At 33.9% G+C, this 27,141-nt stretch overlaps 1 protein-coding gene across 7 annotated transcripts in view; it reads right to left on the reverse strand.

The window, feature by feature from the left end:
- The window catches only part of RYR3 (ryanodine receptor 3), a 225,034-nt gene that overhangs the window by 17,797 nt on the left and 180,096 nt on the right, over positions 1–27,141 (reverse strand). For 4 of the 7 annotated variants that reach the window (XM_057420113.1, XM_057420114.1, XM_057420112.1 and 1 more), the window contains exons 70-88: positions 19,401–19,571; positions 18,878–18,937; positions 17,602–17,733; positions 15,963–16,075; positions 12,265–12,361; positions 10,610–10,719; positions 9,701–9,752; positions 8,968–9,021; positions 8,592–8,691; positions 8,273–8,352; positions 7,948–8,024; positions 6,395–6,468; positions 6,135–6,152; positions 5,572–5,652; positions 5,060–5,148; positions 4,550–4,678; positions 4,085–4,189; positions 2,909–2,990; positions 1,270–2,594 (exon numbers count right to left, since the gene is read on the reverse strand). In XM_057420113.1, coding sequence (XP_057276096.1) covers positions 1,270–2,594; positions 2,909–2,990; positions 4,085–4,189; positions 4,550–4,678; positions 5,060–5,148; positions 5,572–5,652; positions 6,135–6,152; positions 6,395–6,468; positions 7,948–8,024; positions 8,273–8,352; positions 8,592–8,691; positions 8,968–9,021; positions 9,701–9,752; positions 10,610–10,719; positions 12,265–12,361; positions 15,963–16,075; positions 17,602–17,733; positions 18,878–18,937; positions 19,401–19,571 — 2,949 coding nt within the window. Of the gene's footprint in view, positions 1–1,269; positions 2,595–2,908; positions 2,991–4,084; positions 4,190–4,549; positions 4,679–5,059; positions 5,149–5,571; positions 5,653–6,134; positions 6,153–6,394; positions 6,469–7,947; positions 8,025–8,272; positions 8,353–8,591; positions 8,692–8,967; positions 9,022–9,700; positions 9,753–10,609; positions 10,720–12,264; positions 12,362–13,427; positions 13,528–15,962; positions 16,076–17,601; positions 17,734–18,877; positions 18,938–19,400; positions 19,572–22,537; positions 22,553–24,410; positions 24,432–27,141 lie in introns of all 7 variants that reach the window. The other 3 variants (XM_057420108.1, XM_057420109.1, XM_057420110.1) reach the window with 3 other exon arrangements.

A 27,141-nucleotide genomic window follows, 5' to 3' on the forward strand; every position in this document is an offset into this window, starting at 1 on the left:
CCTCAAAACCACCTAAGTGTGTGTTTATAACAGCCCCTTGAGATAAGGAAAAAACAATATACAATTTTACAGATGGCTAACTGCAGCAAAGCCAGAGCCTGGATTTCAAACACGCTTAGGCTTAGTGTTGCAAGACCAAAGTAAACTCATTTTTAAATATAGTTTGAATAACTAAGCTTCACTGGAAATCAAAGAGATGCAGGCTCCAAAGTCCCAGATTCACAAAGGACCCTAAAGTCACCTCTTATATGGGAAACTCCTCTAGTACATGCAATGAAAGCATGTGTTACTTCCACAAATAGTTTCCCCTAAGATCTCAAGCTGGTGGAAGGTAATTCTGTGATCGTTTGATAATGCCTAGTTCTTCTAAGGGGTAGGGGAAGAATGAATAAATCCCTTTTTTAAAAGACTGTAACTTTTAAGTGCACACATAAAAATAAATAAATAAATAATAGAAATAAATAGACATATATAGTCTGATCTAGGCAATAAATCTTGAAGAAGAGCATACAAATGAAGAGGACATAATGAACTAAGAAGTTGTACAATGCAGGCTCATCCTGAAAATATTTGGAAAGCATACTGTAAAGAGGTGGATTAATGAAAGGAAAGATATATTTGAATAACAAGTAGAAACAGATCTAAAGTGTAGAGTGAAACATAATGCCTTCCAAATACGATGAATGCATTTTGGTTTTGACATTTAGTTCAATCCATTTTCAAACAGAATGATAAGTTATATTTAGCTCAGCTGAGTGGAACAAAATATACTGTTCATAAAACAGAATATGAGGAAAGAATGATTACATGGTAAACATAGTAACAACAAATTCAGGAAAAATTATTTCAAATAATAGGAAAAAGTGACCAGTGAAGCATGTACAAGAAAGATGATAATGACAAGGCATTACGGAGAAAGTAGATTGTAAAAATAATTGAAATATACTGTGGGAAAATGGGGTATGCAAAATAAACAAAACTGTAACCCATTTAAAGCAAAATCCATGCCTAGAGAGCTGCTAGCAATTTTTGTTTTGAATGCAAATGAACAATAACAATTTACTGCAGTGACATCTAAACACACTGGGCACATAAACTCTGCTGTCTTGTTTGTAAGACTTTTTTAAGAATACAGATTATAAAGTATGTTCTCACCAAGAACATTTATTAATCAGTTAACTGACAAATAATTCAGTTACTAGAAAATTCAGTAATATATTTGTCTTATTATTATTTTCTGCAAAGAAATACAAAATCTCTTTAACATACCTGTAGTCCTTTTTTCTTACGAACTGTGTTTTCCAAAGATGACTGGATATCAGTACCAAGGATTTCTGCAATATCTCCAAGCCCAGCATCATGACCATGTTTTGAGCCACCTTCTTTCTTTGTATGAATGCCAAAAATGTCTGTTATGATGTCAGCTTCTCCCTTTTCACCCTTTGCAAACTGCACAAGGTCAGCTCTGATGCCATGCTCAGCACCTTCAGCTTTTTCTGCTTCCATAACATCATCATGAATTCCAAACTGTGTTGGGTCAGGCATGTCCCCTAGTATTTTAGTCACTTTAATATTTTTTGCTCCCTCAACTAGGCCACCCCCAAATACAGTGCTCCAAAGAATCTGGAAAATCCCCCACACTACAGAAAAGAACAGCTGGAACATCCCTACAAATAGGAGCCAGAAAAAAGAGAAAAACAGTTTCACCATCTCTTTTACTGTCATCTTTCTAACTTTTCTGTATTGTTTCCTTAGGTTCTTCACAGTGATTGTTTTAAAAAAGTTGGCAACATTCTTCTTCACTGCAACACAGGCCATTGCAAAAGCTGAAGCAGATTCCAGAGACTTTTCTTCTTCCTCATCATCTCCAATATCCATAACATAACAGGACTCTGTCTCTTCCTCTTCCTCAGGCCTCTCGGATGAATCCGTTTCAGAGATCTGGGATGCTAACTGCATTTCAAAGATTGTGTCTTCACAGAAATTCACAAAGAGTTCCATTTTTTCTTGCTCTCCACCTTCATTTACAACATCAAATATAAACTGTCTTTTAGATTCCTTCACCTGTGGCTTCTCCCACTGCATTCTACTGGACTCACTGATTTCAAAGTAAACTCTTTCTATTTTCTTGGCTCCACCTATTATTTCAATGCGGCCAAGGTATGGTTCAAAGTAATTAAGAACACTTTCCGCAGGTTCAAGTAAGCTCTGAAGGCGTGAGTCATTAGGCATGTGCTCTGAAAGGTTTGTTAGCAATACAGCCACATTAAATCCAATGTCTTTAGCTGGTTCATGGAATCTTTCCACAAAATCAACATAGTTAAACATATCATTTTCATCAGCTTCTGCACAGGACAGCAGGAATTCAATCTCTGACTGTATGTATTGTTTTTGAGCCTCCATTGATTTTTGAAATTCCTTCTTTGAAATGATGCCTTTACCATCTGGGTCGTGCTCTTTGAAAGCATCTGAGTTAGTCAGGTCTTTTAACTTAAGGAACATGTCAAAGAACTTCAAAATCATCTCTACATTGCTAGATGATTCTACAAGTGTGTCAACCATTTGTTTTCCAATAGTTCCATTTACAACATTGCCTAAACAGTGAGTGAAAACAGGAAGTTATTTGTCATAGCTAGATTTAAAAAAAAACCTCATATTTGTTCTGAGAACAAAACAAAAATGTTCTCAAATGTTGTAATTTTTCTTTCAATATGCTTTTTTTGTAGCAGTCCTCTTTTCAAGACTAAGTATATTCCACAATAATTATTAAATAAATGTGAAATAAGTTTTTTCCTGACATTACATAAAGGCGATTTAAAAGCAGTTCAGAAAGATTAACATAGCTATCATACTTTACATTATGAAGCTGGGAAAATCATAATCAACCATAAACAAAAACAGGTCCAACCTTCAAGCAGTGACAAGAGCATCACTACCATATCCTTTAGCAGATCTAACAGTTCTTTGAGTAATTCAATCTGAGCAGAGTCCTGTAAAAAAAAAAAAACAAAAGTATAAGGGTGTTTTTAATTTGCATTTATCTGGAAAACTAAATGTAGTTCACATTCCTCAAGATTTCATTGTCATTTTATTATGATTACTATCAGGGATTTTATACAATATGAGGGTAACTTACTACAGCAGAGGTATTAATACCATAAAGATAAGTTTTAATAAAGCATTAAGGAGTACAAAAGGGCAGATAAGGGACAGCAAAAAAACTCACAAAATCGATTATTCAGCACATCTGGCAGTATTTATCGCAGAAAGAATTCACCGTTTCTCACTTCACAGGGAATATTTAGTGGCAGGATGCATTACCACTCAAACTGAACTACAACTATTTAGTTTAACTACAGAATATAAGTCTAACATGGGCTTGTGATTAAGATGAAGGACCGAAAACTGTTAAGTACCCTGAAAATTCAGACAGACTTCTGCAGGGTGGGTAGAAATCTTATGAGTAATTCAGAGGGTAGCAGAGCACTGAACAAGAGTGAGAGAATGACTGCACTGTTGCCTTCAGTTCCCAGTGGCCTGACTGTATGGGTAGTTGAGCTGCAGTTGCAAAAGAACACAAAAGCCTGAAACTGTGAGGAGGGCTGGGATTCCACAATGCTCTGCACAGTGAAATGAACACTGCTTATTGCCCTCTTGCTCCATGCCTGTGACGGATTAATGGGACAAGTTGACTGCCTGCCATATTCCCACCCTCTTTGAATTTTTCCCAGCTTTTATCTTGCCTTACTTATCTGTAGCATGGGAGCCTATTAAAATGCTTTTAATTGTGTTTCTGCTCTGACAGATCATCCGGTTTTGGTAACTGAACAAACTGCCACGTTCATTATCAGAAAGTTATAATGGAGCTGGAAGCAGTGAGTTTGATATTCGAAAAAGTGAGTGCACTGTGATGATTAATGTTGAAAGGAGTGATATGAAGATGCTAGTGCTGATATTTAGTCTTGGGCCTCTACATTACATTAGGCCCATGCACAACCGGTGAGTAGCAGACATTAACTGCTTTACAGCTTTCAACATTCACTTGACAAACATATGAATGAGATTATTTGACTACTGAAAATACCTGTGAAAGTTTCATCTGCATATTGGCAAAAACATGAAGAAAGCCAACAACTGCATCCCACAGCCTACTATGAGCCAGACTCTGTTGATTACCTATGCAAGGACCCTAAAAAATTTAAGAAAAAAAAGCACATGAAATAAATAAGAGCAAATAAAACTAATTATTTCATAAGATTTCTTCCTTAAAGGGAAAAAAAAAAAAAAAAAAGAAGCTTCAGGTTTCCATGAAGCTACAAGAGAGAGCTTCCCAAGGTCTCTGCTATCTGGTGTATGAATACTCAATCGTATCATATTAAATATGTAGCCATTCACATGTTTTAGTATTAACTTTACAATGGACCAGTGATGCTATGTAACTTTATCAAATTTAAGAAAAATAAAGCAAAAGTGTTTACAGATTTGTGATAGGATATTATGAGGCCATAGAACTTCATTGTTGGTACTGTGAGTAAAACATTTTGTTTACCTGGATATATTCTGTAAGGGAATTGAATATTTGTTTGGTGACAGCCAAAGCTTTAGAGAAGTTACGTTGTCCTGATTCATCAATAACATCCTTTCCTGAATAATACCAATAGAAGTCGCTGATTGATTCCTAAGAAAAAATCAACAATGATATATTGTCTAATTTTGGATTCTGTATGCAGTATGCTTGCATTTGTATCACCAAAAGTTGAATCAGCAGCAGATGAAATTTAGCATTTTGTATCAATATGAAAATAACTTTTTGTGGTTTTATCTAACTGCTCCTCAAAGAAGTGAAAAATGAAGTAAATTAACAAACACCTGGTTTCACACAGAATTCTGAAAGCTCATCTATTTTAAAAGGAAAGAAGAGATAAATTAAATCAGAATTCTTCATTTTAGATATCCCTGAAGAGAGGATTTTCACATTTGATTCTAGTAAAATGTGATTTTAGAAAAAAGAAGAAAAGGCAAATATATTGTATTCCATTTTTCTCTGGTTTTGCCTCACCTGAAGACGCAAGAGATAGTCAACTGTACTAATGATAATATTCACTGTTGTGGTGTTGCCCATCTGAGTACGTAGGTAATTTTGAAAATCTGAAATAAGAAGCAATTTGTGATTGATTGGTTAGTATATATAGGAATTAACAAATTCAAGTTTTTTTCATGTTCTCATGGAGACATGCAGAAAGTATTCAAGTATCTTTCTGGGTACAGACGTTTATGTGGTGGAAATTGAACTATAGTAGATCATAAAAGTAAATGCAACTGAAGAATTGTTACCCACATGACTTGCAAAAAACTTTACTATTTGTAATTGGCATAAGACCTGAAATTATGTTAAGACTTAAAAATTCAAATTGAACTCCACAATTCAAGTTCTTGGCATACCAGTTTCCACTCAGAACACTACACGAGTTAGAAGGAATAAGCCATTAGAATCTAATACATTCTGTTCAACTCTGTTTAAGAACAGAGACTCATCATACATTTTCCCCAAAATTAATTCAGTTCACTTACCATTGTTATGCCCCTCACAGAGGAGTTGCAAAAATCTAAATAGATCTCGAGTAAATTCATGATGCTGCAACACTTTTTCACCTTTAAAATATATAAATACAAGGATTATGTGACAACTGTTATGATTAAATATCCCAAACACAATTTTACAGCAACCTTTACAACTGGAATTCAAGTAAAAGTATCATAAAAGCACAAAGCAGTTCAAAAGAAACAAACTGATAATAATGAAAAGAAAAACTGAGACAGAAAAAGCAAAGCCAAAATATTCAGCACTCCAATGCATCCATGGTTAAAAAAAATTAAAAAATAATTTTAAAAAGCACAACAGGATATATATCTAAGAAATAAACTGTTAGTCGTAACTTAAGTATGTCATGCCTTAAGTATGAATGACATTTATTAAATAAGCATCAAACTGTTTATCCAAGCTGAGCACACAACCTGCTGCAGACCATAAAGCTAAATCTAAATATATCTTGAAGATGCAATGAAATACTTCTCTCTGTATTTGCAACACAGTTTTGCAACAATAGTATCAAAAACTGTAAACCCAAACATACCACGCTCACGAACGATGACTGTGGATCAAAGAAAAATAACAAGAATACGAGATAAGAATACTGGAAGTTACAACATTTGTCTTAAAAATTATTGCTAAAGATATTGTAAATATAAATCATACTCAGAACTCAAAGCCTAGAATTACTTATTGTAAGTTTATCAACAGAAAACTCAAGCCACAGTAAATAACAGTTATAGCTAAAGAAGGAAGCACAAATAATGTTTGAAGCACTACTGGAATCTGTTTCATGCTACTTACGAGTTCCTTCTTCAGTAACCATCCCCAGGCCTTCTGCTTTATTTTGTCTCTCAAACGCATTCAAGTCCAGAACACTTTCATAGAAAAAAAAAATCAAAAACCAAAAACAAACAGGAACAACCACTATAGTACACAGTGGAAAATTATTTTCATCTAGGAAATCCCTGGAGGTCTTCAACAACTAGCTTTGACGCTCTGTGACATGCATTGCCTCTTATTTTATTTAAAATGAACATTAAATAAAAGAGCTTGTGATGAAAATAAGGGTCCACTGTTGATTTCTGGAAAGAACTGAGTCTCAAGTCAGGCCTCACGACTTACCTAACCTCACTTGAAGTCATTCATGGTTTCATATAGAAATGAAAAGTGGAAAAGGAACCTGAAATATTACTCTCTATATTTATTTAAACTTGCCTGCCAAAAGGACTTTTCTTCATCACACTCTTTTCCACTAAGTTATCACTACTATTTCTATTATATTGTTACTGCATTTATTATTCATTATGTTATTCAGAAGACATATGGAATCTCTGATTCTGAGTCAGAATACTTTCATTCAGATCATTCAAATACAATTCTATGATTATTTTCTTTTTCAGTTAAAAGCAGTCACATATTCTTCTACCTAGCAACATCATTAAAAGTAAAGCATTTTTAAAGCATCATTTTCATTCTCTTGTCAGTGTTCAAGTCATTTGATCAAAATCATTTTTAATGAAGTCCTGAACAGTACACATACACTATTGGTAATATGATTGCTGTAGGTCCTGTTTGAGCAAATCCTTGCTAAATTGTTCTATATAAATGTAAAAATTAGAGGTCAGATGTTATTTAATTAGGTTGCAACTACTTGGCAATAATTTCTGCAGTGCAGGTCACCATTCCTTCCACATTCCTTCCACACAGCTCCTCCGATTCTAATTTCCAGTCTACTCCTTCAGAACTCTTCTGTTACTTTAAAAGACTAAAAAAAGGAGGTTCTCTACTGTAAGTGTAATCAGAAACACCAACAGTTTCCCAACTTCTTTATATGAGTCCTTCAGCTTAACTAACTTGAACTTCTGGTCTGTCAAGGGAATGGGCTACTGTAGTATCACTGGTGATGTGCCATTTCTAACAAACCTGACATATATTTTGAGAGGATTCAAACGAAGAAACAGAGATTATGTAACTCATCAGAGATGTTGAGAAACTGAAAGCGTGATAAAGCTCCACTGGCCTGTCTCTCCTTCAGTGTTGGCTTTTCTCTATCCTTAGAACCACCCAGGTGGAAAATTTGACAGATCATGGGCCAGTAAAGGAGCCTTTACAGTTTACTTTTCTGCATCTACAAACTAAGCCTTCAAAGGCATATACAGTCTTTGCTTTATTTTTTCCTTTGGAAGAATACTCTAAAAGATTAACATACCATTCCTCTATTCCCAAAAATTTTCAACAAGAATTCTACAGTCTGTGACTCCTGTAATTTAAATGTAACAAATCCACCTGCACTGAGCGATAAGCCACCAACTTGAATAAAATTGAAACTGTAATAATATGATTTATGTTTTTACCTGCAGGACTGCATCAAGCCAGAGAGACTCTGAAAAAATCCAGCATCCTTTTTCTCCTTCAGGTAGTCTAGCATTTTCTGGAAGGTGTACATTTTGGGAGGAAAAAAAAAAATCTATATTAGAATTATATGAAATAACAACTTTCTGAATTACCATTTGAAATGCAAGTCACGGGAAAGCAATAATATCATTGTTATTGTACTAAAATAACCCTGATATTTCTTCACTGTTTAGCTTAAAATTAAAGGCACTGTAACACTAAAATTCTCAAAATTACTTTCCTTCTTTCCACAAGCAAGATTTACAGTCATTAGGAAAGCATTACCTGTTGAACGATGGTGTTCCCACCATTTAGAATAGCGATACCAAGTTTCAGTGTTTCAATAACCATGGGTCCTGTATGCCCTGTCAAACAAGGGTGCAGTCATTAGAACTTGCAATGATGAACTATTCAACCAGAAAAGCAGTCTGGAAATTTTACCTAGTATCGTTGTAATAGATATTTATTTTGCCTCATTGCCATATACAAGTTATATGTGATATACACATCATAGGTATAATGACATAATACATTGTATATATGTATAGCATTATACCTATGATATGTAGATCATGTATACTTTTAATGCTGCACAGAATATTACCTTTGCTTGCGCTAATCATCTGAAGGACCATCTCAGCAGCTCCACGATCATGTAAGCGAGCTTGCTGATAGAGAGTTCTTTGTTTTTCCATTTCTTTCTCCTGGGTTTGGGAATAAAAATGAGAACACAATACAGAGTGGAACTGGTTCAGAAAAAAACAGAACTGTGAGAAATCTGAAGTTGTTGAAGGCCATCTGCCTCCATAATCCATATGGATTGTTTCATTCCAAAACTTCAGAACACACCATATTTGTTATATATGAACAGCCTAGTAAATCAGCTCAATAACTATGTTATTCTTGCACTTATTCTAGAAGAAATAGTTAAAACACTTGCACATTAGGCAATGAGAAAGAAATGTTATTTAAACTCTTACCTCAAATGTCTTTTCCTTTTCTTCTTCTTCCTCCTCTTCTGCTTCCTCACAGCTCTTTTTATGTTAGGAAGAGAAAGCACAAGATTTTTCTTATTATAAAATATGTCTATTTTTACTATAGTATTTCTACAAATATGACCAAAGAATTATTTTTTCAAGCAACAATTAAAGGTGCTGGGAAGACTTGAAATCCCCATAATTATAAATTTTTTTTCTCATCCACATAAGAAACTGATATTCCCTAATGTGTGAGTACTTCACTGTATTCATTCAACTACACATACACCCTGTAACTGCAGGCTATGTGTTCTTATTTCATATCTCTATTTATACCCATAATATTTTTCTTCACAGTCAAACTCTCCTCACATGTGTCAGCTGTGATCAGTATGATGCAAAAACTGCCAACTGATTTCTGACAGGCTTAAAATTTTAACTCCAAAATAATTACCCAAAGAATAAAAATAACTAACAAACATGTTACGACTGCTCATGAGTTAATCCCATACAAAACAAAGTGCCAAGTGATATCAATAGGATTGCACCTACTGGTATTTCATACTATTAATGTAGGAAATTTCTCATTTTATATATATGTAACTGAACAGCATTCGTTTCATTACAAATATAGGAATTACAAGTAGGATTTACACTTAAAACAGAGGGAAACATCTAAAATGAATAGGAAGCACCTGAGAGGAGTGAGGGATGGAGCTTGAAATACTATATTTACCTTTGCCATCATAGCAGAATAGGCAATATATAAAGGATCATCTTCTAGTTTGCTATAAAGAGTAAAGAATAACCAAAATTATTATATAGTAATAAAAAGAAGTCATACTCCTACTAACATTTAAATACCGTTTTATTAAAGGGTGTTTTATTAAAGGGTATTTTATTAAAACAGAAACACACACCTACTTAAAACACAATTATACTTGAAAATCAGTTTATGAATGCATTTTCTTATCTCAAACCAAGTCTAATTTTTAATTAAACAGTTTTGAGGTCTATTTGGACATCATGGACTTTTGGACTTAGGTTGGATAAGTAAGGATCACTGGCTGTTGTAGGCGCAGAAAAGTATAATGGAGATATAAGTTAGAATAATTATAACAGTCAGATGGCAAGATTACATTAGCCATACATAAAAAGCATATGAAGTACCCTACTCAGAAAAAATACATATTCCAATCAATAGTCTGAATTCAAAGCAGAAACTGTCACTGAAAGAGATTCATGCTGATCATCTATGAAACCTTTTCTGATATACTGAATAAAACGTAATGAATACCAGCACCATCACCACATATCTATAAGCAGCAGAGACCAGGGGAAGAAGGTACTCTGAATAAACCAGTAGTTCCTGTAGACTTTATGTTTTTATAAGAATTCACGCTCAGTTATTTCTGTATTGGGTATTTACCAGGGTTTAAATTTCAAAAACAGTCAATATTTATCTCAATAAAGAGGTTATATCGAATTTAAATACATGAAAACTTTAATGAAACTGAGAGGCAAAAAAGTATTCACTAAGGAACACTAAGGAACTGAAGTTGTGCTAAATCACTTCTTTAATGCTACTAGAAATTCAGTTACTGTTGCTTTTACTCAATGTGCTTTTCAAGACAGCTTTTTTTACCTTCTCTCTGTGAGAGCACTGCGACTAAAATAGAGGATAATCTGATGAAGTGGATCAGGCTGCTTTTTCTCAGTCTCTTCCTCTTCCTCTTCATCTTTTTTTGGAAGTGTCTGTCTCAAGATTTATATCAGAACATATAAATTAAGCTTCATGAGTAAGAAAAAAGTCACGTAATTAAGCTTAGACAGGATTTCAGTAATTTTATTCTCTCCAATTTGTATTAACTTCCAGTATTCACCTTACTCAATAGCTTACAGCATAACCTGCAACATTACATGCCTGTATGTCTCAGGAGTTAAGAATATCTGATTGCTATTCATAATTGATGCTAACTTTATAAGTTTCTCATTTGCAAGGTATTGAGAATGAGACAGTGAAAATCTTAGGGAAGCCTTATTCAGCAGAAATTATGTGTTTCCACTGGACCAGACTTGAAAGAAAATCCCAGCTTGATTATTTAGCAGAAATATTATTGGTAATGGAACTGTTATAATAATATCATCAGATACATCCTAATTAAACTGCTCTTTGCTACAATACTTACATACATCATATTATTTAGGTAACCTTGATTCAACAAATGTAATGACTGCTTTTATTGTCAATTTTGAACATTTTTTGGCAGTTTGATATATAAAAGAGCCAGGCAGAAGAACAGCATATCACCTTTACCTTACATGTGTAATCACCCCTTTGCAAGGTTTGCAATTATTGTCGAATTATCACAATTATAGTAATAATTGTGGTTACAGGAGTTCAATTTACTGCTTTAGTAAATCTGAAATAATTGTAATCACTGTTTTGATTAATGGCTTCATTTCTGCCTTTAGGAAAAAAAAAACAACAAAGACTGTGACCACATGACTATGAGAAGAATACATTAGCTTTGATTTTTAAAATATCATACAACCTTCTATACCAGTGGGTCTTTATAAACACAACATGACGGGTTTTGCTAATGCCAAAGCATCTCCTGGTATGTCTTCATATGATCCATGAAGCCATATATTCATTTTCACGGTATTTAGATACTATAGGCCCTTTGGAAGTATTTTAGACAAACTAACTACAGAGGGGAAGAGAAAAAAAGTAGTAGGCTTTCTGAATCAATATTTAGTAACAAAATGCTGAAATTTACTGATCACTTTTATCAAGTACACATGCAAATAAATTTTTGCTGAATACGGCTGTATATGTTTACCTCTCCTTATGATGTATCAAAAAGGGAAAAGCAAAATTAATTTGGATCAAAGCTGAAAATGTTAAAATTAAATATTATGTATCAACAGAAATTTAGAAAGGGGAAAAGGATCAACTGTGTCAAGCTTAAAAAAACAGTAAATAAAATATAGGAACATAGGAATTACCATAATGACAAAAATAGTCTGGCTGTTCATCTAATCCATTTCTCTTCCCAAGAACGAGTATCACATAGTTCATCTGAAGGCATAAACCACCTTAATGCAGAGTGCATCACAGGATTAATGCCTTTTTGACCACAGCAGAAAATTACCTTACGCCATGAAGCATAAGGAATAATATTTTTTAATTTATATGCATACAGTACACAAAAATTAAATATAGGTTATAACAGAAACATGAAATATACACTAAAGTGGGCACTGAAAAATATGCCCAATTATGTCAGTACTTACAGCCAAATCCTGAACTAGTTTCTCCTCAAATGAATATTCCTCTGTTTCTATCCAATAGTTCTGATAGCCATGGAGGAAGAGGTTAATAGAACGGTGCCTGGGGGGGGTTGTGAAAGTGAGATCAAGAGGGGTAACAGAACATAGTATAACAGCTCAGGTGGTTAATGATTAGTAAGGATACGTATTTGTACAATTCTGATCCTCTGATTGGTCAGTGAAACAAAATGCAAACCATAGCTAACATTCAGTGACAAACCAGCATGTACCTTTGAATATTATTACTATTTTTCTATACATGTGTATATATGTTACTTTTTGGTTTTAAAGCTTTGGGAGTGCTACCATACATTATATATGAAACTGCAGGACTGGAACCTTAATGCAAGCATGGGAAAAACACACACTTGAACAGACTAATTTAAAGATGAATGGGATTTACACCTAGGATATGTAAATCTTGTTTACTAGATTTATGACATTGAGACAGCAGAAGTTGGCCACAAACAACAAAATAAGTATCGAGTGCTTTCCACCATGGTATCTGCAGAACAATCGTTGCCGTCTTCCACAGAGAGAAGACTAACCTCAGCTCCTTTTCTTTCAGTTCCAAATAAAGGCAGTATTAATATGTCCTCAAAGATGCTGATTAGAAATACACAAAACCTGCTCTAGAAAATGACCAATTTTAGAAAACTCCTAGGCATATTAATTACTACTACACAGTACCCATTTAATTAACATCCACAGAAAAAACAGCTCCTGGCAATAATGCTACATATATTAATGGCCAAACTATTCCATCTTTATGTTACATTTTGGGGCCAATCCTGTTTTGAGGCACACTACATGAAGTTATAAATGTTGTTTCACGCAGCTTTTTCATTTACTTTTATCCTGCAACACAAAGAAAAGCTATACAAATTGTCTGAACTGACACTGTGCACATGAAATACTATTTTATAATGGAATAGCTACTGAGCCAACCTTCTGTGCTCTTCTGCATTTTATTTTTACTGGTGGCATTTTATTATCAAATCCCAAAAACTGACCAATCAGAATCCCTCTGAAAATTGTACAAATTCATGTTTTATGATAACATCAAATCATGGCTGGGAAGGAATAAGTGTGTGCATAAGCAAGAGGCTCTCCACAAGTTACATTACCATTAAATTGAGTATAAGCCTGTCATACTGAGTTTTTTCATGTACTTTTTCCAGCCAAACACGTTGAAAGGTGCTCAGGAAGAAATTGCTAATTTTGTGTCTGAAGAAAAGCATATAGGTTTTCATTGAAGAAAGGCACAAGTTAAATTCAACAAAGTAGTCAGAAAGAATATAATTTGTAAACTATGAAAAATTGCCATGTATAACCTTGCTGTATCTATGTGCATATACAGAAGACAGACAGTAAGACAAATTTTTTACAAATTAATTTCCTTAAAACATCAAACATACATACATATATCTCAGAGAAAACATTTATCACATAAGACACTTTTTCAAAGCCACGCACATCAGTTAAACACAGAACATGAGGAACTAGTATTTCCTAACTTAACTGATTTTTTTCTTCTTGAAAAAAAGAAAAATATTTTAAAATATAATTATTTATTTTGTATCTTTAGGCACTTCTAGAAAAGGGAGTACTGAGAAAAATTACTTTAACTTCTAGCGTAAATATTCTATGATTTAAGAAACACCTGTGCATCAATAAATATTTTAATTTCTGAAGTATCATCCTGGAATTACTAAGAAATGGTACATATAAGAATAAATTTTGAAGAAAATTAAAGTATGGAAGTGACATTAAATTATAATGAAAGCCAACTGAATCTCCAGAAATTTTCAAATTTCCAATAGAAAGCTGCAACTAAAATGAGGAAAAATTAAACTGTGGTTCAAAGGGATTTATATAGCTCCTAGAATTAACCACACCGTACTTGAAATAATCTCCCTAGGGTTCAGAAATGTCTTAACACCACAGTCAATTTAAATGATGGAGACAGAGGTGCATAATAGTGACAGCCTTATTTTCCTGTCAGAATCTTATGATTAATCTAGAAAAAAATGTGTCTATAAACCAGTGAATTTTAAAACTTTGCTCTGCACCTATCAATTGAGCGATATACCTAAAAGTTTCTGCTCATTGCTGGGGGGTTGGACTAAATGACCTTTAAAAGTTCCTTCCAACCCAAACCACTTTGATTTTACGATTCTAAGTCTTGCCTGCGATGTCACAATTAATTGGCTAAAACAGTTTCATGACAGTTCATTTATAGAATCTACAAGATGAAAATCTACAAGATGAAATAACTGCACAGATTTGCTTCACACTCAGGAATAAACTCCACCTCAAAAATCTACCATAAAGTTTATGAATCAACATCAATCTTTTTAAAACAGAAAGGTTTTAATGAAAATGAAAGAGGAATGCACTACTTCAATGAGTATTACTCCATATTTTATTGAAAATGAAAATACAGATTCATAACCCATTTTGCCTTTTGACAAGTATTACACCAACAACCTCAAAGGTAATAAATGTGGTTTTTTTCAAAACGAAAAAAATAGGACAAACTATTTTTATCATTTTGGTGCTCACATATATTCCTAACATTTTTAAGAATTCATAAATCCATAAATTTATAAATTTAATTATTAATTAAATTAATAAATTTATAAATTACTCTGGTTCTTTGAAGGTTGCCTGAAGGTACTATGACAACTTAGAAAAAGTTATAGTTTAGAACAACTACTTTTTGTAACGGAAGGATGCGGGTTTTATACTATAACTTTTTTTGTCTTGTGCAAACCCAATACTCTTCCTATATGTTAGTGGCACAGTTAGAGACCTTAAGCCAACATTAAGCATGTAGACTGGCATTTAAAAATGCAATGCAACTCTTCTGTTAAATACTTTACAAACAATCTCTGAACAAATATATTAAACATAAAAGGTGAAAAAATGCAGAAGGTGAGAAGCAAACTTAGAGATGTACTTAGGCTGTATCTGAATAAAAAGCAGAGTTGTTGAGAAAGAACAAGGTAAAGGAAATGACCCCAATGCCTCATGGTCTTAATACTCTGTTTAGAGCAGGAGATAGAACCAAGCACAGGATGCACTTTATCTCAGACTTTGTGGTATTTACATGCAATGGTAGTAAGAAGTAGAGCAAAACGCAAGTACATAATATCATTCTGCACTGCTCTGGACCACTAGCCTCTGTAATGCATGTAACACTCAGTTGTAGTAGCTAAAAATTGTCTCAGACAATGAAGCATTCCTGCCATAGGAGAGGAATAGCCATACAAAGTTTAAAAAAAAGAATACAAACACAGGAAAATAAAGAGTAAAACCGGCAAGCAGAGGCAAAAAGGGGACAGAAACAGCAACATCTTAACAATTTCCACAGATAACTTGAGGAACTATACAGAGTAACAGCTGACAAAAATGAAGCATTCTGGTTTTGAAGCAATGTAATTCCTATTGTCTTTTTCCCCTCTGGTTATTTGTTAGGAGATAAGTATTTTGTTGCTGCGAGGAATTAGCTGACAACCAACTCTTTAGTCTCTTAAACAAAATCACAGTCAACAAACTTGCATGGGTACACACAAGAAACACAAGTCATATTTGCACTCAGAAATGTAAAGAAAAGTTACAAAAAAACACCAAACCAAAACCACCTTTATGCCATTTACCTTGGCAGGTTGTATAACGGTGCCATTCGGAAACATGCAACAACAGCCCTTTTGCGTTGTTTTGATAGGAGTTTGTGCCAAACAGCTTTCTTTGATCTCAGTGGTTGTTCAACCTATGGAAAAATATCTTCTAGCACATATAGAGGAAACACTTCAACTTTTATTGAAAATTTTGTGTTTAGCTAGTGGTTAATGTAGTTAGCAAATTAGAAAACGTTACAAACGCTCCCCATCATCTGAAAAAAGCAATCCCAGGCACAGCTACAGGTTGGGCAGAGAAGAGATTCAGAGCAGCCCTGCGGAGAAGGACTTGGGGGTGCTGGTCGATGAGAAAATGAACATGAGCCAGCTTCAGTGTGTGCTCACAGCCCAGAAAGCCAACCGTATCCTGGGCTGCATCAAAAGGAGCGTGACCAGCAGGTCGAAGGAGGTGATCCTGCCCCTCTACTCTGCTCTCGTGAGACCTCACCTGGAGTACTGTGTGCAGTTCTGGTGTCCTCAACATAAAAAGGACATGGAACTGTTGGAACAAGTCCAGAGGAGGGCCACGAGGATGATCAGGGGACTGGAGCACCTCCCGTATGAAGACAGGCTGAGAAAGTTGGGGCTGTTCAGCCTGGAGAAGAGACCTCATAGCAGCCTTCCAGTATCTGAAGGGGGCCTATAGGGATGCTGGGGAGGGACTCTTCATTAGGGACTGTAGTGATAGGACAAGGGGTAGTGGGCTCAAACTTAAACAGGGAAAGTTTAAATATAAGGAAGAAGTTCTTTACTGTAAGGGTGGTGAGTCACTGGAATGGGTTGCCCAGGGAAGTTGTGAATGCTCTATCCCTGTCAGTGTTCAAGGCCAGGCTGGAACAGAGCCTTGGGTGACACTGTCTAGTGTGAGGTGTCCCTGCCCATGGGAGGGGGGTTGGAACTAGATGATCTTAAGGTTCTTTCCAACCCTAACTATTCTATGATTCTATAAAAAAAAATACTGGAGGCCTTATGTACAGTACCTCTCAGTTTATACATAAAAGCTCAAGATGTCAGAGTATCTCATGTGGGACTCCTTGGTAAAACTCCAAAATGGTTATTTTGTCTGTTTCTAAGTATGCATATTCAGTTTTTTATGTGAGTGAATTTCTGTGCCATAGCACTTGTGAACGAGGTGGATTAACTTTAATTTGGAAGAGTACAAATATACCTTTTTGTAATTAAACGGTATCATTTCAATAGACAAGCAATCTATTCAAAAGCTGCTACAGCATCCTCAAGTGCAGATATAGGAGACAGGCTAAACCCGGAAACAGAAAGTGCACTTGCAAACATATTTTCCTAAAATTACAGAGTTTTCAGCTACTGCATGGTGACTATTTGTATACTATACTTTTTATGGCTGTTCACAAAGTCAGAGGCAAATATATCCTGAGTTTTCTCTGAAGCTAAATTGAGGCACAACAGATTATGTTAAAAACTGCATATATGCATCTGTATGTGTGTGTGTGTCTGCATGCATGCACAAAAGTAATTTTTATCTGGAAACTTTAATAATGATACTCACTGAAGTCAAAATAAACTCTAGAAGGTAAAAAAAGGAAAAAAAAAAAAACAACTTACTTTAAAACCAACACAGCATGGACATTTAACTTTTTACCTGTTCCAGGTGATACAAAGCAGCTGATATCCTCTGCACACGTTCCACATTTCTCTCTGGGTCAGTAGGTTCATCACTCTTCAAAATGTCTTTGTATAAATTTAACTGCCATTTCACAGCTGGATCATCAGACTAAAAATCAACATATTTTGTACGTAAGCTGCTGAATGAATATACTGAATTTGACCACCACCACTGTTATTCTCCTAGTATAATAAAGAACGCTGCAGATACTCCCACTTCATGTGTTCCCCTTTAGTCAAAATTAATATCTGCTAGCTGCTCAGGAAAATGGCATTAGATTTTCATATATCTATATATGTATATGAGAGTATATGTATACTGTTGGGTAGCTGAACTCAATCCTTAAGCAAGGTTCTGTGTTTTTATTTCATGAGACCAAATAAAGCACCCCAGGACTTCTGTATACCATTCAACAGCATTAAAAATGAAGAACATTTAGTACTGGGGTTGAATTTAACTCCTTGCTGAACTTCTGTACTCTACAGGTGGAAAGCTGTTCAATGGAATCTATAAACGACAACTGGAATTTCAGTAGGTGAAGTTGCAGCCAAAGGTGTAGGGTTTTTTGCAAGACAAAAATAGAAAAAACACAGTAGAATTACTTACTGTGTCCAATTTAAATTTATGTAAGTACAGACTTACAGCAACCAGACAGTCATCTCCCATGACAGATAAGAGTTACTCCTATTATGTTCAAAGACTGTAGGCAATGCTCTAAATTATTTACTATTTACAGAATGCTGAGGACTCCATTTGGATATCACCTTTGACAGTGTATTCGGTATATAAATAGTAGGAACATAAATGATCTTGAAAAAAATCTGAAGGTGACACAAGTGTTTCTTATTTTATCATAGTTACTTTAAAATGTATCTGTTCTTAGAAATAGTATTTAAGCATTACTGCAAGTTAAATTCAAGAAGAGAAGCTGAAATACTGTAGTTTTAATTTTATTTTCTTCTCAGATCAAGTTGATTCTAAGTAATTACAGCTTTAAAATTACCAATATTTCAATTTTTTATGCTTGTTCCACTCTACAAGAATTCCTGAAATTTGAAAATAGCAGCCAAAGCTACAAATAAACCAATTATACTTACAGAAAAAAATGGGGAAAAAGGGGCAATTTTTCTAATAAGTTTTCGGGTTCTTTTTAAAAATTACTTTTACATTTCATGATAAACAAAACAATTGTGACTTCTGTGTTTTAAAAGTACACACCAGCATCTTCAAGACAGATTTTTTTTTACATTACCTTTTCCTGCAAATGTAAGTTGTTACGTAAATGTTCTTTGACTTCATCATCAGTATCCCTCTGTAGAAAAGTAGAAATATTTCTGAATTCAGATTATGACTCATAAGACCACATACAACCTAGAGCAGCTATCGTCTTCATATTGAACCTTAAACTCTCTTCTTTTCCAAGTACACTAAAGGTTAACAGAAGAGCATGGGACAAAGGCCTTTTTTAATTTTGACCACAAAACAAGGATTAAACTTTGAAGAGAGAATGAAAGCTAACTAATGCTATTTCAGTATTTGATCCAAATGAAATTGCACATGCAAAAATGTACATTGTATACAAATGGAAAATGACATGGAAATGATGGCAGCTGTCTATGCACTTTTTCGTGTGAAAGCACAATTAGCAGCTGTAATTGCTTACAGCACATTGATACATCCAATTATATTGACTGCTTAGATATCTCTGCCTCAAAGTTCAGTTTATAAAGTACTGCTTATTTTGCATTAAAAACTTCAAGGAAGTATACACTTACATGACTGTATCGAGTCTTAGCCAAAGAGATGAGTTCTTGATCTCCAGGAGTACACATATTCAAACCAATGGGAAGCATCTTTTTAAGTGCAGCTACAATCAAGGATGTTTGTATGGAGTACAAATCCCCTCTGCGTTTTGATTTCTTTCTCTCTTGATCTTGTCCCCCAGACTACAATTAAAAAAACAGAAAAGTAAATGACTGCAATTCTTAAACTTTTCTAACATACTCTCCCCCTAATAGTCCAAGGAAACTATGTTCCTGTACAACTAATGAAAAATGCTGCATTAGAGGAAGGGTGTACAGTATTATGCAGAAAATGTAAAGGAATACTTTTGGTGTGTGCCAATGCAGAAATTGTAATAACTAATATTTTAATAGCAGTAACATCCTTGAGTGTGCATTCAGACATATGAATCTATGTTTTCTGGATGTTGCCTCTCAAATCAGAAACAACCCTAAAGTTAAAAGCTGAGTCAGTCTCAGGGGACACTATTAGTTCTCCATGTTGAAGAGGAAAATTCAGGATGTTTAATTTTTGTTAAAAACTTGCATAGTTATCCAGGGTTTGAATGAATGAATATTGTCTGATTTATCTCAACTGAAAAATACGAGCATCTAAAAGACTTATTCAATGCAATAAAATGCCAATCTTATTGCATTTAACGAATTAGTGCCCTTGGGAAAAGCCTGCCCATTGGCTTTGGTTAATATAATCAAGTCTGGGATGAAAAATTAAGTCTTTTGCACCTTTGGAGATCACAAGTAATAGGAAAAGGAAAACAAGAGACAGAAGTAAACAGCACAACAGAATAACATCTGCCCAATTCTCTTACAAGAGACAATGTATAACGATATTTCACACACTTTTTCATTTATGAGACAGCAAATCAAAACCTTTAGAATAGACCCATATATTTAATGAACATATGAAAAACAACAATAACATAAAAGTAGCCCAGTTCTGAATTCTGTATCTAGATTAAACTCCTACTACACTCAAGAAGAGTTTTGCCTAAGATAAGATTTCAGGACTAGGCCTCCAGACTTACACAAAACTACAAAACAGCAAATGCTTGCATTTAACCCTCCACATCCTTTTCCCTCTGTCAATAAAGTTTTACTGACTACTGCTTTTATAATACATTGTGTAGTTTGACATATGGATACAGCAGAATCCACTGCAATTCATTATTTATCAATACTACCACACAATTATCACAGCAATCACTAGAAGAAAAAAAGGCAGCCATACATATAGTACTCAGTGGTCAATTCTGGCAAATTCAGTTTTCTAGATGGTGAAGCACTGCGAATATAGCTGGTGGTGAGCATTGTGCAGGTCAGAGGGAACACACAATGGATGTGGCTTCCTTTCTTAAGGAACTAACAATTGCAAGAGAGTACTTTGCCTCAAAGCTTTGCTTTTGGAAGTGCCTTAGAAGTAGCAGTGATGTAATGGCTATAATAATGAAATTATTTGTACTCTACATTGACAGCAGACAAACAAATCCCACAATGTATCACTGTATTCCAGTGGCGTCACTGTGCATCTTAAATAAGGAAGACGAAAATATATAATCAATATATAAAAAAAAAAAAAAAAAAAGAAAAGGAGAGATACTGATTTACTTTTCTGCATCTTTATGCTTTTAGGCTTGAGGACATTTTACACATCCAATTTTATTTTAATTTGAGATTAATAACAAAGTATGAACAGGATAGGTAAACCTTAAAACCTGAACAGTTTCAAATCTGAAAACAAGAACCATTCTGCCTTTGCCATCAAATTGTTCTACCTGGGAATTCACAAGTCCGGCTGATAAATATTTAAGTAGAGTCACAGACAGAAACCTAAATGGCAATCAAATTATGCCTCTTGCAGTTCTAATAAGCAACTATAGGAGTAAATGCAATAACTTGATTTCATTCAAGTGGATAGATTTTGCCTAAATAATTAACTGTGCTAAGAGGACCTCAACAGGAAGAATGAGATAATCTGGTTGTCTAACAGCACATAATCTTAGTTGTTTGAGGATCTAAACGCAGAAATGGACATTTTTTAAACTTATACAGACAAATAATTACAGAATATCCAGTAAATTTGTAATAACTAAAAATACAATCATAAAGTATTTTTTTTTTAAATAAATCAGGTAAAAACAGTTAATATGATGGAATTAGTATTTCTAGTACTCCAAACCCTCCTTAAACCTTCAATTCTCTGAGATTATCCAGACAGCATTTGTTAAATCCTACTCTATATACCTGGGGAAATTTGACAATAGCAAAGTATGAAATCAGATCTATTAGATTAATACAACTGCTCACTTTTTAACTTATTCCTCCAATGTAATTCATTAAAAATTCTTCACAGGACCTTGGGAGCTGCTCCACACAAAGGGTGAAGGGAGAGATGAAAGGATTTTACATTCCCATTTTACTTCACCAGTGAAGAACATACCATAGGTTGCAAAGTACTCATCTACATCAGAAGTTCATATTAAAAAAAGATAATATGAATGATGCAAATGAAGGTGAACTGTGGTTCACTGGGGACAAAGCAAACTTTGAATAAAAGTACCATTAAAGAAACAAGAATTGTTTAAAGGCTTTTTCACACCTTGCAACTTTAGTAAAGACTATTTTAATTTTGTAAAAAAGGTGGGATTTGAACTCTGAATTTAATTTAAACTTACTGGTTCTAATAAAATCTTTATTCATTTACTGACAGAGTACAGGTGTTAGTGCATTTCTCTCACATACTTTTCTTGAATATCAGAAGCCAAATAAACATTTCTGATGACTCTACTTAGGTAGTGCTTTTACAACATCTGCTTTAATATATTAGCAAAAAAAATCAGAATGCAGAAAGACAGCAGAGGCAGAATATGCACCTAAAATAATTATAAAAGGCAACTTTACAACATTCGCACATTAAGCAACATGTGGGAGTGCGAAAGGGAATTTCAGCTGCTCTGGTCAAATACTGCCCCTTTAACTTGCAGGAAATTTACAGGAGGTGGAATGTGGGCTTTCACTTTGTGACGCCACTGCTATGATCAATGGAAAGAATGCTTGGAGCCTGATCATCTCTAAATCTAAAACAAAGACACATCATGCACTTTGACCTGTACCTTTACTTGCATGGCCTGTATGAAAGAAAAATAAAGGGAAAAAATCATAAGTAAAAGAGATGAAATGCTGAAAATTTTACAAGTTAGTAATAAACTGACTCAGCTTTACTAGGATAATTAAAACATTATAAGTTTTAGCTATAATAATAGCCTGTAAGTGTATAATCAAATGAGATCTTAGTGAAAAAAATTTATTCAGCTTAATCCTTATTAAATGATTGAACTTCTGAATTTATCTATTGCTATTCAGCACTACCATTTATTACTTCAGCTCACAAGAAAGTACATGTAATAAGTAAGCACATCAATATGACTAATTACTGTATCTTTTCCCAAGATCATTAAAAACAGAAAGGTGTTTGGAACTCTGGATAGTCCAATAATAAAAAATATTCACATTTTCATGAAAATAGCTCTTTCTGCCTCTTTTCCCCGTAAAATATGATCGCAAAAAATTATGTTTAGAAATGGATATCAAACTATCACTGTGAAGATGCATTTCATTTATGGATGTATTTTCCCATTGCATAGCTCATTACTATTTTGAAGACAGCCTGAGAGAAAACTTAAGCTCCTATCTCTCAGCAGTACCCATTCTGAGACCACTATTATATACTCAACTGTAACTCTTATACATACACAGTTTTTATTCCTGTTTATGATGTTAATACCATAAATACACTTAAATAAACATGCATACCATAGTCAACAATACATTATCATTGTGTCAGACAATCTTAAGAAGATAAATTCAAAGTCATATAGTTACGGTAAAATGGCAAAAAAGTTCAACTGCTACTTATAGGAATCCTTGACCAGGCATGGGAAAATACTATAGAAAACTGTTAAATATTAGAAAAAAAAAACCAACCCACCAATACCCACCAAAAAACCAGAAACTCAAGAACCCCCACTTCTCTGATAGGTCTAATAGTAACTTTGTTTTCTTGTGATGCTTGAGTTAGCCTCAAAATGTTGAAGCCAAGTTATTAAAATATCTTTTTATATTCTACTATATTTATATTACATAGTGAAGAAAACCAGCTACAAGAAAGACTGAAAAACTAATCATCAAATTAAGTGTTTAGCATCTCAGAATCTTCAATACCTTACTCAGACAAATAGCAAATTTTAATTGAAAAATGCTGCACAGACATGGCTCAGCTTATATGCACCAAAGGTAAGTAAAGACGATATGTGAATTATATTTCATTTATTGGTGATGGCCATAAAAGTAATCCACTCATGATTTACAATAGTATATCTAAAGGAAACATACTGCAATTGAAATAAGTCTCAAAGAAGAGATCTAAACCTCTTGCAGAAAATACTAACATGAAATGCTCTAATTATCATACATTTGCAAATAATATGCATTACATATTGCAAATGGGCACATGCCACAATGTAGTTCTGTAATACAACTTGGATTTTATGTCTGCCTCAAACTCCTATAATAGGTCTATCCAAATGCTTTTAAAAAACAGATTAAGAAAAAAATTAAGAATGAGAGCCAGTCAAATAAGCTTCAGTAGGCTATGCGAATTCTTAGCAACTGAGGTTATATATCCAGCCACACATTCCTTTAGATGCAAAAGTTACACAAGAAAAATTGCCCACATATGTATTAGACATTTATTATGTACATGTGAATGTGTGCATTTAGTCTTTTACATCAATTAACTGTAAACTACAATAGGACAACATTGAATCTTAATAAAAATACTATTTTACCAACAAACCTATGAAAAGTTCAAAACTAACAGATTAGTGGAGTTGAATATGTTTAAATTCTCCATTTCCACACTCCTATTACAAATCTGTTATTTCAGTGCAATCTAAGTTACCAGTCTCTCTCAGTTCTCTAACTTACCGTTCCCCTCCGAGCAATCTGCTGCCATTTTTTCAGAAAAGAAAAATTAAAAACTTGCTCAGCTGTTAATACATTTATTTGAGAAAATATTAACAATGGTAATATTGTATAACTCAAATACAATGGGTACGTTATCAATTTACTGAATGCAATGATGAATCGTTTGTTACCACTACTATTAGTTACTGATAAATAATAAAATCCTTCATTGTCTGCATGTTTTTTTCTGGATATGGCATGTGAAGATACAAAACATGGTATATCACACCTTACACACTTGCGCTATCAGAGTATTTAGCATCTTAGGAAAAACGCTCTGTTGTAAGACAGTTGTCTAAAGCAGCCCAAGATCAGCATGGGGCCTTACTCCTTTAAGAGACCCCAAACTGTTCTGCCTCGGGCCAGCTGTTAATAGGCAACGTTCATATTCACAGTTATCTACACAGTCTCATGCTGGATAAATATTAGATATGATTACTTCTAAAAAAAAAGTAATGCAAGTATAGAGGAAGTGGTGATAAACAGAAAAGTGCTAATTATTCTGTTAGCATACTATTTCCTGAGCTGAATCTTAATATTAAAGCAAGAAATTATAAAAACAATACTCCCTGATGTAATGCCCTCTACTGATTATTCTCTGAGGATATAAATAAGTATCAAACCTTGTAAAAAACCTGAAATTCAGTTACATAGAAAATTTCTTTTTTATTCCAAACCATGCAGTCTTTTAAAAATATTATTCAGATCTAAATATCTGCTTTAATGAATGTGCTAGTTTTAGAGCATTTACATTATACATTATATACATTATATACATTATACATTATCACCAATTTCCTGCGTAGAAATCATATATAGAAAACCAACACAAAAATTCTAAAAGATGCCTTATGTATTGTATCATGATATTTAATTCATCATGAAACAAATGCCTAAATGATCAGCTGTTCTGCAATCACTCCTGCAGATATCATATTAATAAAATAGTAATGAAAAATACATTAAAAAATATTTTATTTCTTCCTATATTAGCAATAACCATGCACAGTGCCCTTAAACACTATGTTTTTATTAATATGCTTACAAAATTCATATGCATATAAAAGTATAATCTTTATATATAATGTTATGTACTGTATATCCAAATGAAGGAAAGTACATTTACAGATGCATCTACTTCCATGTTATATACAAATACACTATGAATACTTTTATAAATGTATCTCTATATTTAAATATGTACTACAGGAGTTTGAAAATGCAATCAAAACCAAACTCTTTCAAAGTTGGGGCATATAGATTCTTGATGTTAAATTCCTGTGATTTTATAATAATTGGAGCAGCATGAAGGATACCTATGTTTCATTTTGTAAAGGCTTGTTTTGTCATTCCTGTCATTCCAGACTGACTATGACACTAGCAGTTTACATCATACTATCCCTTTATCAACACTGCAGTGAGACACAATTGTGATTAAGTATGAATCACCTGATTCTAAACTACCATGCTTGAAAATAAAGTACACTTAACTCTTTCCTCCTCAGGCCAATTCTAATGTATAAAAGTTGAAGTACATGTAATTAAATGTATGTGTAGCGATTGCCATATGATAAAAGTACAGAACTACGTGATAGACTGTTACAGTACCAGTGATCAGCAAGCAGCCTGGACTGTGCCCACTATGCATCTCACTAAAGAGGATTATGCAAACATTTCAGTTCTATCGCACAATTTCAAGGAGGTGCATCTTGAAAACAAAAAAACACATTAAAAATTTCATTTTCTCCAAATATGGAATTCTCTATATAGTCTGAATTGCTGTTCAGTACCAGCCATGAAGTAATGATAAGCAGAAAATCTGTTATTTTTTGCTTGTAAACTTTCCAATATCAGGGTCTGGCTTAACCATATTTCAGAACCAAAAATATAGAACAGAAATTAAGCAAATGCTTTTTAAGAGAATTAAGAAATGTAATAGCATATTTTCTGTGACTCTGTTGCCTAAAGCTGGACTTACAGTAGCTAGGTTACAATCATAATACAGCAAAATACAAAAGCGTAAACCCCACCACTTCCCTGGAACACTTTCAAAATAGGATTACACCAAACACATTACAAACATGAATAAAACAAAGGGTTCTTTGCTATATTCACCAACACTAATTTGGAATTAGGCTTCATCTGGCTTTAGCTGAGTAAGGCAGTCTTCCTCATCTAATGTCAAAGTGACATTTTTTACCTTGACAACATGCATTTTCTCTACTATACAGGTAACAAATGTACTTCCCAAACATCATGTCGGCACCTTGTCATATTGAAAATAATCAAAAAAGAAATTAATGTGGTCATTAATACGAAGCAAGAGAAACAGTGCACATGTGTCACACTATATTTATGAATAAAGAGGCATATGCAAAGACAGCATTCCTCTGTCAATATTGACAGAACAATACTGATTGACGTTGACAAGAAAAAGATTAGGCCACCAATGTTTCTTCCCTAGCTTTTATACAAGAGTTTACCCTTATGGTGGTTTTTTTTCTCAAAAATCAACAGTATATTACAATCCATAATCTCTTATACATTACTTTTTTTTCGATTTTAATCTTCTGTCTTTGACTACATAGCAGACATTTAACAAGTAACTCTAAGGTAGATAGCCTACAGTTTGTATAGTAGTTGTCATGTCTATCATCAAGAAATAATACTATTTTTAGTTTCTTCTACCAGC

The sequence above is a fragment of the Pezoporus wallicus genome, unplaced genomic scaffold, assembly GCF_028554395.1.
Source record: "Pezoporus wallicus isolate ANWC-B61680 ecotype Strahan unplaced genomic scaffold, APGP_CSIRO_Pwel_v1 contig_5418, whole genome shotgun sequence".
Taxonomy (NCBI): domain Eukaryota; kingdom Metazoa; phylum Chordata; class Aves; order Psittaciformes; family Psittacidae; genus Pezoporus; species Pezoporus wallicus.